The 13,372-nt window shown below is 35.1% G+C and overlaps 1 protein-coding gene across 3 annotated transcripts in view; it reads left to right on the plus strand.

The window, feature by feature from the left end:
* Positions 1–11,186, plus strand: part of LOC107737534 (transmembrane protein 240-like) — a 17,357-nt gene extending 6,171 nt beyond the window's left edge. The window contains exons 1-4 of one of the 3 annotated variants that reach the window (XM_016549039.1): positions 1,134–1,290; positions 2,422–2,528; positions 4,409–4,617; positions 10,065–11,186. In XM_016549039.1, the coding sequence (XP_016404525.1) occupies positions 1,234–1,290; positions 2,422–2,528; positions 4,409–4,617; positions 10,065–10,219 (528 nt within the window). In that variant the 5' untranslated portion in view covers positions 1,134–1,233 and the 3' untranslated portion in view covers positions 10,220–11,186. Of the gene's footprint in view, positions 1–1,133; positions 1,291–1,611; positions 2,176–2,421; positions 2,529–4,408; positions 4,618–10,064 lie in introns of those variants that run through there. The other 2 variants (XM_016549038.1, XM_016549040.1) reach the window with 2 other exon arrangements.
* The last annotated feature ends 2,186 nt before the right edge of the window (positions 11,187–13,372 follow it).

Here is a 13,372-nt window from a genome sequence, read left to right on the forward strand (position 1 = left end):
TCAACATATTCTGTTACACCAAATACACAAAATAATGATCTTTAAAATAGCACCGGGGTGGGGGGGGGGGGGTTAATTTGTTTGAGTTTCCCTCTTTTCCTCAGATTTCTTGGCTTTCAAATAGCTTGAAAAAGCTCCGTACGCATTTTACTTTCACTTTCAAAATAGGGGCAATTCGGCGTTGATTCAATTCAAGCAACAACAACGTCAAACTCAGAACTTTTATTAACAAAACGAATAAAAATACACCATATAGGCCTATGCCTAATAAAATAACAAATTACTTAGGCTACACAAAGTTTAAATAGGTATATAAAACTGAAAATCAGCAAACACTGTGGAACAAAATAAATAAGAAACATAGAATGTTTATTAGCAAAACGAATAGGAAAACTTGGAGGCACGGCATATACACCTTGATGTAAAATAAAATAAATAAAATACACAAAGTTTAAATAAAGTAATCAGCAAACACTGTGGAACCAAATAAATAAGAAGCGAATGTTTAAAAAAAACTTCAGTCAAAATTATTTTTGTTACTATAAAAAAAATCTAAACGACAGTGGGGGGCGGTGCCGCGGTAGGCAAACCACGTAACCAGTGTTGCGGCTTAACACTGGTATAACCGAAAACACCGTCTATCGCAGCAAGCCTATAGGAGCCTGAGAAAAATGCTAATTTTAGAAGAAAATTTCAGACGGCACTTAGAGGCTTTTGTACATGAACTCTTCATATATACATAGATTATAATTTCCATAAATATAAAGCAGCACAACTGTTTTCAGCATTGATAATAACAAGAAATATTTTTGAGTGGCAAATTAGCATATTAGAATGATTTCTGAAGGATCGTGTGACACTGAAGACTGGATAATGGCTGCTGAAAATGTAGAAAAATTAATTGCATTTAAAATATATTAAAACAGAAGCAGTTATTTTAAAGTTTAAAAACATTTCACAATATTAGTACTGTTTTAATCATGTTTTTGATCAAATAAATAAATCAAAACAAATAAATAAATAATAAATAGGAAACTTCTTTCAAAACCTTTCAAAAGTTCTTACTGACCCTGTGTGTGTGTGTGTGTGTGTGTGTGTGTGTGTGTGTGTGTGTGTGTGTGTGTAGCGGCGAGGGCGCATCCATGAGCGTCTTCTCCCGGGACGGCATGTTTTTAGTTTAACCGGATTTGTTGAACAGACTGGGGAAGAGGAAAGGCGAGTTCGGAGGTTTTGATGCATATGATCACAACCACCATGATTTTTATGATCCTCGGTGCTTCAGTTGTCATGGTAAGACCCTTCGCCTGCCACAGCATTTCTGTCATTTTCAAAGTGAAAGCTTGGGTTAACGAGAGCATGGACCGCTGAAAGTCCATTTAGAAATCTCATTAAGACAGTACTTGTGTCTATTACTGGCTGATGTGGAAATGTAATGTGTATTTTCCCCTGCAGTGGTCACAGTACCAGGTCATGTAGCGGTTGCTGTGTTCCAATACTGCTTGTCATGTCCCGGTTGACTCGAATGGTTTGAATAATACATTTTATATATGTAAGCACTAGTTCCATATTTAGAAATGAATGTTAAACCGGCTTGCCACATACAGTGTAGAGAAAGCAGCAGATATGTAAAGCTGACAACACATTTCTACAAATAAAGCCTCGACGACGAATCTAAGGTATACTAGATGTCAACTCCTAGACAGATATATCAGAGAACTGATGTTAGCTGATCCTGGCATCGCTCGTTTTCGCAAGACGTTTCCAGCGGCGGCGTCGGAACGCGAAGGAGGAGAGAGGCAGCAGCATCAGTAATCAGACTAGTTCCCTCCCAACCGCACGGCTGAGGCGGATTCAACTGCAGCACTGGGGAACGTATCGCTGGATGTGGGTGAAGACCGTGTGAATGCGCGTGTAGGCTCATACGCTGGGATAGCGAGATCTGCTCATCCTAACCCTATGCGCTTTAAGAACGCTTCCCAATCTGGCGCGCTCAGGACTGAGGCAGGTGTAGCGGCGAGGGCGCATCCATGAGCGTCTTCTCCCGGGACGGCATGTTTTTAGTTTAACCGGATTTGTTGAACAGACTGGGGAAGAGGAAAGGCGAGTTCGGAGGTTTTGATGCATATGATCACAACCACCATGATTTTTATGATCCTCGGTGCTTCAGTTGTCATGGTAAGACCCTTCGCCTGCCACAGCATTTCTGTCATTTTCAAAGTGAAAGCTTGGGTTAACGAGAGCATGGACCGCTGAAAGTCCATTTAGAAATCTCATTAAGACAGTACTTGTGTCTATTACTGGCTGATGTGGAAATGTAATGTGTATTTTCCCCTGCAGTGGTCACAGTACCAGGTCATGTAGCGGTTGCTGTGTTCCAATACTGCTTGTCATGTCCCGGTTGACTCGAATGGTTCTTTGCAGGCGATAGCGTGTTTAATGGACATGAACGCACTCCTGGACCGCTTTCACAACTACATCTTACCGCATTTACGAGGGGAAGACCGCGTCTGTCATTGCAACTGTGGAAGGTAAAAAACCCAAGCGTTAATAATGAATTGAATTCTAGCACGAGAGTCAGAAATTGCCAGGTTTTCCCATCTATTACTAACAGCTCTTAGGCCTGAGCTATCCTATAGTCCCCGAAACACTGTCTTTTCCATTTCATCTCATTAATCCAATCGGAGATTGTCACATTAAAGGCCTCATATGTGTATTAGCGGGGTTTATGTCATAATTTGGGCGTAATTCGAATGGTTTATCAATACTGAGCAGCTACTGTTGCTTTGCGTCGGTGTTCCAGTAGGAGAATTCTCCTTGATTTCTCTGCTTGTGTTTTTTCTTTCTTTCTGCGTACCAAGGTGTGATTTTTTTTTCTCTCCAAGCACAGCCAGAGATGTTGTTCTTTTGGGTGCGTGAGTTGGCCACAAAATCACGTTGATATTACTGAAATAAAATGTGATTTTAATACAGAAGGACTGCATTGAGTTAATGCATATGGTAGTAAATGCAGTTTTGTGATGTTGTTTAGTGTAGTACAAAAAGGTTTGTACAAATACTCTTATTTGTATTTTATATACACATACAGGACTATCATTACTATTTGTCTTTTATGTACTTAAGCTTGACTTGTTAGTTATCATTTTCACAACAGTTTCTGTTCAAGCTACATCTGTTGATTACTAGTTTTTGATGTAGGAACATCTGAGGGTAGTAAATTAGGTCATATCATAATTGTTCTCAATTAGAAATGCATGTTTTAACACTTTATAATTGGTGAAGATCTGTTAATAACTTAATGATTTCATGTATGCCACATTTCTTTCCAAACATAGAGTATATTCTGTGTCACATTTCAGGACCAAGAGCATTATAAATGGGTCATGGTCAGTGAAAACTTGCTCAGTGTCCTGATATTTGCAGAAGGAAGACGTAAAACTCTCATGTGAATTATTTGTTCATAAATGAAACATAAAGCCAATTTATAGATAAGCAAAGGAAGCATATTGTCATGATTTGTGCTGATCATTGTCACTAAGAGATAGCATTTATCAAAGTGTTAATCTGTTCATACAGTCCTTTAACATCTGCATATCTGTATATTTCTGCCTATCAATATCTAATGTGCAAAACCTGTGTTCTCTTAATTCCTTTTAATACATGCAAATTAATATCTTAATGACTTTTTTTCTACCTTTTACTCCAAATTTGCCACTGTTATAGATTTCCCTCTTAATTAAAAAAATGAGAAGTTCAAAATAGTTTTTGTAATTTTTTTCAACTAAAATATAATAGAAAAACAAAACTTAATACATTAATTTCACTTTTGAGGCGTAATGTTGCTAAGGATCAAGGTTGCATGTAAGTTGTATACAAACTCACCATGAGTCAATTTTCCTTACATGAAATAGTACTACACATAAAATTAGGTATCATGTACACTATACAGTAATTTTTGCATAAAACCAGATGAAGAGTTGCAAATGCATAACATCTTTTAACCCTTATCAAAGACACTTTTGCATATAGTTCTGTTGAAATATAAGAAGAGCATTTTCCCCATAGACCTCCATAAACAACACAGTGCAACAAAAAAAATGAATATGCATTATTTGTAACAGCTGTGTGCCAAACCATATGTTCAGTGCATTTATATGTTCCAGGACAACAAACCCAGCTTGACTGAGCTCAGTTGGATCCAAATAGTATCAGTATAGAAATGCTGGCTTTCCCACCCTGCTGAGAGCATTATTAAAGCAAGCGTTTGTGTAACTGACATAATATTGTATGTCCTCATTGTCTATCTCTTTATTTATTGTTTTCTTTATCATTTTATATTTAATGTTCCCGTCTATCACTTTTTGTTGCTGAATGTAAGCCTCTAAACACAGTTCTCCCCTCTCTGCCCTAGGCATCATGTTCACTACGTAATTCCATATGACGGAGACCATTCGCTCGTGGACTCGTCTGAGAATTACTTTGTGAGTGACAGTGTAACCAAACAGGAGATGGACCTCATGCTGGGGCTGTTGCTGGGCTTCTGTATCAGCTGGCTGTTGTTGTGGCTGGATGGAGCTTTGCACTGTGCTGTGAGGGCCTGGAGAGCCAGTCGCTATTATGGTGAGTGGGAAGAACATTGTAACCAAGAGTATATGGAAAAGCATCTATGTTGATAGATGTAAAAGACAAAGGATATGCTTGTAGGAACAATATGCAGACCAAGATTTGGTTACAGAAAATTTAATTATAGCTTATATAGAGTAAGTGAGTGTTCATCCATTTATTTTTATGCATCAAAATCAAGTTTTCTTCCCTCATGTGACAATTTATTTAATTTAATGAACAGAGGTAATGCTATTTGTATGTTAGTTTGCATTATATTTTGTTTCGCGTGATCATTTTGAGGTTAAACGTCGTTGAGTGTTGTTTTGTGTGCAGGATTTAAATGGACGTATTCAGGTACTAACACTAGTTACTGTATTTAAAAAAAAAAACTCAAGAATTGACGTCAAACACTTAATGTGAAGAATAAGTGCCTTAAATGTTAGAGATGATATGAACACTTGTGTAGTTAAAGTACACTGAAAAAAAAATGGTGTCAAAACAATTTTAACTTAGAAATTGCCAGTAAGTTTCTCAATTAATTACAAAGAAATACATTGAATTAAAAATTCAATTTTAAAGTAAAAGGCTGAAAACGTATATTCTTGTAAAACATAGTAATCTTTGTTTTATTTGCAACTTCGAAAAATATTTTTTTACAGTGATGTTAGCTGTGTCCTAAAGAATAAAATACTGAAATTAAATGAATGAGAATTCAAATTGTACATTTACTTATTATATATCACTGGTGTTTATAATATACAGTGACAGATCAGCTAATCTCACAAAACGATCAGCAGTTGGTGTGTTAGATTGATATATATACCCGGATTTATATAGGATTAAATCCTCATAAATTTATAAAACCATCTTTGAAATGTGTCCCACTGTATTGGTTTTATGTTAATAAACATATTTTTTTCCAAACACTCCCAAAATTCAATTTTCTTTCACCAAACATTTACACACCTATATTTTTCATTTTCATCAGCTGTCAGCGTTCCCCTTCTGCCCTGTTATTATCACCCCCTGTAATGAATGTATTAAGATGAAGACTGTGGCTACAGAAATTAACAGCAGGCATTCACTCAGTGTAACTGAATCGCAGGCAACACAGCAGTTGTTTATAACAGTTGTCCATGGTCCTTTGAGGGCAAAGAGGTACATAAGCTGTGGCGGAATATGTAAATAGTGCCTTAAAAGGGAACGCTTTTAGTTTGAATATGATTATTGTGTTCATCCATCGCATGAACTTTTGATGGTTATTATAGGTCAAGGAGAGTGACAACTGCTTGGAAGAACAGAATAAATTGAAAAAGTATAGGTTATTATGTGGCCACTAACTATTTAGTAAGTAAACACTCCGTGTCAGGGGATGGCTAGTTGGTCAGAGGTTATTTAGCGACAACGAGTAGCTATAATAAGCATTACCCGACAATACTCACCAAATAAATAAATATGTGGGCATGAAATTTGAAATGTGTTCCGTTACAATGTACAAAAGCAAAAAGACGAAAAACGTTACAAAAATATTAAAATAAAAAATTTAGGTTATTTTCGTTACAATCAATAACTGAAATGCAAAGGAGTTTGAGTGAAATTAGAAGGAGCGAGCGAGTCTGTGGTGTGATACGAGAGAAATGAAATTCACTTTTAGTTCTGGAGGAGTGGACTGATTATTCAGAGTTGGAAAATGGAGAAAATTGGGAAATATCAAAGTGCGGAATGCAGTTACTGACCAGTCAGAATCAAGTATTCCAGATCATTGTGTAATATATAATATACTGAAGGGATAGTTAAGCCCCGTTCATCCAAGAACGATAACTATAAAGATAACGATATTAGCGTCCACACCAGCGAACGATATCATCTGTTTATTCTAAGCGCATGCTCATCTACCGCTTTAAAATCTCCCGCTCGTTACAGCAGGATTGATTCTGATTGGCTGTCAATGTTTGTATTGTTCATCAGCTGGGAAAAAATCGTTCTGGAAGTGATTCCAACGATATCGTTTCTCTTTGCCTTTGTCATTATAGCTGTGGTGTGGACTCTGCTATTCTTTAATATTGAGAATGATTTTTACAACTATATCTTTATCGTTATCTTTATAGTTATCGTCCTTGGTGTGAACAGGCCTTTAAACTAAAAAAATGAAAATTGTGTCATCGTCTACTACTAAAGACTTTGGTTAATCTTCAAAAAACCCATAATAAGATATTTTAATATCTTAGAAAATCCAAAACTTAGAAAATTGGTCAAAAAGGTCATAAAGGCATAGTAAAATTAATCTATATGAATCGAGCATTTTAATGATCACTTTATATGACGAACAGATTTCATTTAGGCTTTTACTTACATCTAAACAATGATCAACACATACAGTGGGTACGGAAAGTATTCAGACCCCCTTAAATTTTTCACTCTTTGTTATATTGCAGCCATTTGCTAAAATCATTTAAGTTAATTTTTTTTCCTCATTAATGTACACACAGCACCCCATATTGACAGAAAAACACAGAATTGTTGACATTTTTGCAGATTTATTAAAAAGATCACATATGGTAAACAGCAAAGCTCTATGTATGTGTGTTAATATGGGAATAAATGCCTAAATTAAATGTTCATAATATAAAGCAATCATATCTCTTTTAAACCACTCAGTCATATGGATTCATTTTACAATTCCTTTATGGCCTTTTTGGATCTTCTAAGTTTTGGCTACCTGTCTTTATGGAGGGACAGAAACCTCTCAGGTTTTATTAAAAATATTGAAGTTTAGAATATTAGCCAAAATCTTATTGGTTTGGAACAACATGCGGGTGAGTAAATGATGACAGAATTTTTATTTTTGGGTGAACTGTCCCTTTAATTCAACCACCGAATTCAAAATATATTCAGTTCAGTTCACATCTAGATTCAGAGTAGCACTGAGGGAAATTACAACCTTCTGTATTTTTTTATATCCAACACAAAATGGTATTTCCATATGATATGACCCAGTGAAAAAATACTGGGGATGCCCCTCTAGTAAAGCACACCACAGCTGTGAAATTGTGACGTTGATGGCAGGTCAGCCTCATTTAGCCTCACCAGGATAGGGAGTGAAGGTGAGGTTGATGGAAATGAAGGCGGGAGGGAGATGCTGTCATGCCCCCACCCCCACCAGCACACACACACACACACACACACAGAGACTTGCAACCTTGCACTGTGCGAGCGCTAAAAATAGGCAAAGAGCTGGATAGAGAAGGCAAGTTGGCGAGACGTGTAAGTGTGCAGTCATACTCACACACACACAATACATATACACTTCACTAAGGCACATACCTTAAATTTTAGCTCTGATTTCCTATTTAAGAATTAAATGTCATTGCTTTGACTGTTGCTGTTACTCTTTTGTTCAGCTCAGGAGTGATATATCTGATAACTGATTTATATACTGTAATAATTTAAATAATAAAATATTTTATACATTTAGCTGTTATATATTTTATATGTGACCCTGGACCACAAAACCAGTCATAAGTCTCAATTTTTCGAAATTGAGATTTATACATCATCTGAAAGCTTTCCATTGATGTATGGTTTGTTAGGATAGGATAATATTTGGTCGAGATACAACTATTTGAATATCTGGAATCTGAGGGAGCAAAAAAATCTAAATATTGAGAAAATCGTCTTTAAAGTTGTCCAAATTAAGTTCTTAACAATGCATATTACCAATCAGAAATTAAGTTTTAATATATTTACGGTAGGAAATTTACAAAATATCTTAATGGAACATGATCTTTACTTAATACCTAATGATTTTTGGCATAAAAGAAAAATCAATAATTTTGACCCATACAATGTATTTTTGGCTATTGCTACAAATATACCCAAGCGACATAAGGCTGGTTTTGTGGTCCAGGGTCACACATTATATACTGTTGACATTTTAATAAGCTTATATAATTTTAATAATACAATATTTTATACATTATATTTTATATTATTTTTTACATTTTAATAATTATTTTCTGCTCAGTTCAGGAATGATATATTTGATAACTGATTTATATACTGTAATAATTTAAATAATAAAATAGTTTATACATTTAGCTGTTATATATTTTATATTATATATTGTTGACATTTTAATAATCTTATAATTTTAAGAATACAATATTTTATACATTATATTTTATATTATTATTATTATTATTACATTTTAATAATTATTTTCTGCTCAGTTCAGGAATAATATATCCATTAACTGATTTACATTGTAATAATAAAATGTTTTATATATTAATACTTTAATATATTATATTATGAATATGTACTGTATATCCATATTTTGAAGAATGAATGTAATTATTTGTTACAGACCATCCTTTTTTACAGTTTCAGTTTCTCCCCAACCAACCCAAAAACAGCCTTCAAAGAAATGAAACAGTTACAATCATTGAAAATAAATAAATAAAAATAAGCACCTAAAATGAAAAGTACAGTAGTAATAAAATTATATATATAGATATATATTCTTATAAATAAGATTTCCATTGATGTATGGTTTGTTAGGATAGGACCATATTTGGACGAGATACAACTATTTGAAAATCTGGAATCTGAGGGAGCAAAAAAAAAATCTAAATATTAATGAAGTAGTTGTAATAGTTCTTAGCAATGCATATTTCTAATCAAAAATTAACTTTTGATATATTTACGGTAGGAAATTTACAAAATATCTTCATGGAACATGATCTTTACTTAATATCTTAATGATTTTTGGCATAAAAGAAAAATCTATTATTTTGACCCATGCAATGTATTGTTGGCTATTGCTACAAATATACCCGTGCTACCTAAGACCAGTTTAGTGGTCCAGGAAATATATATTAATATTTCAATAAAATATTTTTATACATTTACTTTTTTAATATTGCTATAAAAGTGCTAATAGTGCTAATAATGATTGCGTACGACCAACATCCCCTACCTTTCTTTTGTTTAAACAAAGGAACTCTCTATTACTGAATCCCTTTAATATTCAGCTCTTCACTGAACTCTTCCTCCATTTCTTTTGATCCAGCTATAATGCTTAAAAAACCCTTATTCACCGCCTTCCTCTGTATACCCTTCACGACAGTCCTAGTGGATGGCATACCCATGGAATGCTATAAATAACCCCCCACTCCCCCATCGCCTCCCTCGCACACACACTGACACACTTCCAACAGGGCTAGTTGTGAGGGGTGGGGCTGTCTGAGAAACTCTCTGTGGTTTCGCTACACCTCTACCCCGGTCTCCACATCTGGACCCACACGCTCTTTCCATTAACACATTGTGTAGACATGCTGGTTCATTGTAAGCTGTACATTTTTTCCTTTTCTTAACTCAACTCATTAGCTTAATCATTAGGAATGTATGGAACTCCGCCGTTTGACCGATGCTAATGCGTTTTTTCTCTGTGCCGCTCACAGATACCCCTTCCTGGTCGTGGTTGCCACAGTTCTGCAACCTCCGGGACCTCCGTAGACGCGCACAGCTCCGGCAGCTGGAGGATTCCAGCGGAAACATGGTGCACATCAAGCAGAAGCTCTATCACAATGGTCATCCCAGCCCCCGCCACCTCTGACTTTAACGGCAGTTTCCCCAAAACTGCTCCATTACCAGCTGCTGCCTCAGAGACCCACTTTAATTGTTCCACTACATCTTTTAGACCTTCAAAAACCACTTGAGTATTTGCCAAAAGAAGAAAGAAGATTATCGTTGCCAATATGCTGATCTGTGTCTACATTCACCACATTTGGCGAATGGTTTAGAAAGTTGTTTTTTTCTGTACAGGCATTTTATTTTCAATTGCTGAATCTAGGCATGCACTTTTAGAATGGGGGAGGATGCAAGAAATGGTTTTGTGAGACACTGGGAGTCAATTCATGTTTTTTCCTTGCTTTTTCCCCCCACCTTTTTTAGCTTTTTCATCAGAATACAACTTTTTGGGAGGGGGGTGATAAGCGGGTGGGGTGGGAGGGTGGTGGTTATGGTTTTGTGATGGTATAGTTAGAGATTAATGCTCTTGTAAATAGTTATACATATTGTTTTATGGGATTTAAGCAAACACGGGAGTAGGAAGTTCTTAGAGACGAGTCATGAACTGTAAAAAAAGAGAGAAAAACATAAAGAGGAAAGAATTTTGAATGCTGATATGTGATATGTGAACTTTTTGGATGGATGAAAAAGAGATCACTCTAAAAAATTATCGATTAGCTTTGTTACTACGTGAAATAAATGAATGTATTCATTTTATCTGTAAATAAAGGAGAGTGCAGGACGGTTGAAATGAGCGGTCAGGGCTCTTTTTGCTGTTTTGAACGTCATCCGTCATATGTGAGAGAACTGCTAGCACTTGCCTTGTCTTCCCTACACTGTGTCCAATAGCCCTTCCTGGTCTGCTTTTAAACTACTCCAAACTCTAACAAGAACAACCAGCCTGCCAGCACACAGAGCCCTGACCCAATTTTCTCTTCCTCTTTATGTCCAGACGTTGCTGTTGTGAAGATAAAATGTCTGTTTTATTAAAAGTGCCACTGAAGCACAACAGTGACCCCTAGTTTTGGGATGTGTCATTTCTCAACGACTGAAGGTGGTGTGCATGGGACAATCACATAACATTCATGCATGCTGAGGGGAAACGTTTTTGAGGCGAAAGTTTATGTTTAATAAGGACTCAAACTAAATATTGTATAGCAACCAGAACCTGTGGTAACTGCTGAGTTGAAAACAGTTCTAATGCTGTATTAGGTGGAAAAAATGAGTATGAGAAAGTGATAGACACTTTAATACTTTCAGTTAAGAACAATTGATATGATACGATATTGATATAATATGACTGATATGACAAGATTTTTTATTGCTTTTCAAAGAAATATCACCATTATGTTCACCAAGACTGAATTTATATGATTAAAACTGCAGTAAAACAGCTGTGAAATATTACAATTTAAAATAACTGTTTTCTATTTTAATATATTTTAAATTGCAATTTATTTCTTTGATGGCAAAGCTGAATTTTCAGCAGTCATTACTCCAGTCTTCAGTGTCGCATGATCCTTCAGAAATCATTTTAACATGCTGATTTGGTTCTCAAGCAATAATATTAGATAATAAAAAGAGCTTTAGTATTTAACCACCAATAATAATAATATAACAGAGCACCAAATCAGCATATTAGAATGAATTCTGAAGGATCATGTGACACTGAAGACTGGAGTAATGACTAGAGAAAGTACATTTTAAAATACATTAAAACTGAAAACTGTTCTTGTAATAACATTACTGTTTTTGTAGTATTTTTCAAATGAATGCAGCCTTGGCGAGCATAAGAGATTTTTTTTCAAACGCATGACATATATTTGACATTGATTTACAGTGACTGACATTAAACCACTTAAGGCTGTAAATGTGCTCTGTTTAGGGTGGGAAATGAAATATCATTGAGGACAACGACAGATTTAAATAAAATCCTTTCCAATTTGCCTCAATATACCCTACACTGACTCATAAGGTCAAAGGGATTTGTTAGAAGCTCTTCTGGCAGAAGTGGGACTCACTTGACAGATAAACATGGACTACTCTTGAGGCTTGAATAAGATTGCTTTTGATCCAGGAGTCAATGCAGATCTCTGGGTGGAAATGAGACAAGACCGATGAACACCATTCCTGTTTTACCTTGAAGGGATGTTTTAATGCTTCTTCAACCGTAATTCTTGATGTCTCTCAAACTAGAGAGGAAAACCTCACTCAAGATCGATTCGCATCTCGGAACCTCCATAAGATTAAATATATAAAGGCCAGTTTTCCGCTGTTATAGCCATGGCGAAGCGGCTGAGCTTCTAAGACAATGGACTGCTATGTCATTGTGCTCTGTTCCTATGGGTTTATCTTAAAATGCTGTCAAAGGTGTTTTAAAATGCTTTATACCCTGTTTTCCCTTCTAACGTGATTAGTTTTGCAGAATAAATACCTTTGTGTGTGGCATTTAGTATTTTGCTGTGGATCAGCAAAATTTTGTACAGCAAAAACCTGAATAGTTGTTTACACTAATGTTTTCACACAGGTTAAGTAAGAAAATACTAAGATAAAATGAACCACATCACAGGGTGTAGGTTTTAATGATGTATTAATATTTGTATATGAGTATGAGTTTATATGAGTATTCTTAAAGGAATAGTTCACCCAAAAATGATTTGAGGTTTTGACCTGCATAGCGCATTTCTTTAAATGTAACCCATTTCTGAATAATGAAGAATAATGATGTCAGACATTTCATCCAACTATTATGGCAAAATCTCTAAAATATGCAGCATTATGCATAATGGCAAATTTGTGTTATAGATAGTTCTCCGTTTAGTTTCATAATGCCTATTAATTTTTAGAGCCGAGAAGGCAGGTTTTTCCTGTATGAACTATGAAACCTGACCTTTGGAGGCGTTGATCCTCATATCATAAGATAAACACATTGTGGCCTTATCTGCTTATGGTTTTTCATATGGATTTTAATTATCAGCGGCTGTTTCCAGAACAGTTTCTTTTTTAATAGTTAAAATCATGGGGGACCTCACATAAAATGTATAACATACTTTTTTTTTTTATTATATATGTTTTGTTTTTTATAATATTTTCATTAATATTTATTATTTTTTTTCAATATTTTTTTAATTTATAATTATATATTTTAATATATTTTTATTAATATTTGTTATATAAGCAAAAAGGAGCTGATTAATTA

The sequence above is a fragment of the Sinocyclocheilus rhinocerous genome, unplaced genomic scaffold (assembly GCF_001515625.1).
Source record: "Sinocyclocheilus rhinocerous isolate Xijiao unplaced genomic scaffold, SAMN03320098_v1.1 scaffold72, whole genome shotgun sequence".
Lineage (NCBI taxonomy): Eukaryota > Metazoa > Chordata > Actinopteri > Cypriniformes > Cyprinidae > Sinocyclocheilus > Sinocyclocheilus rhinocerous.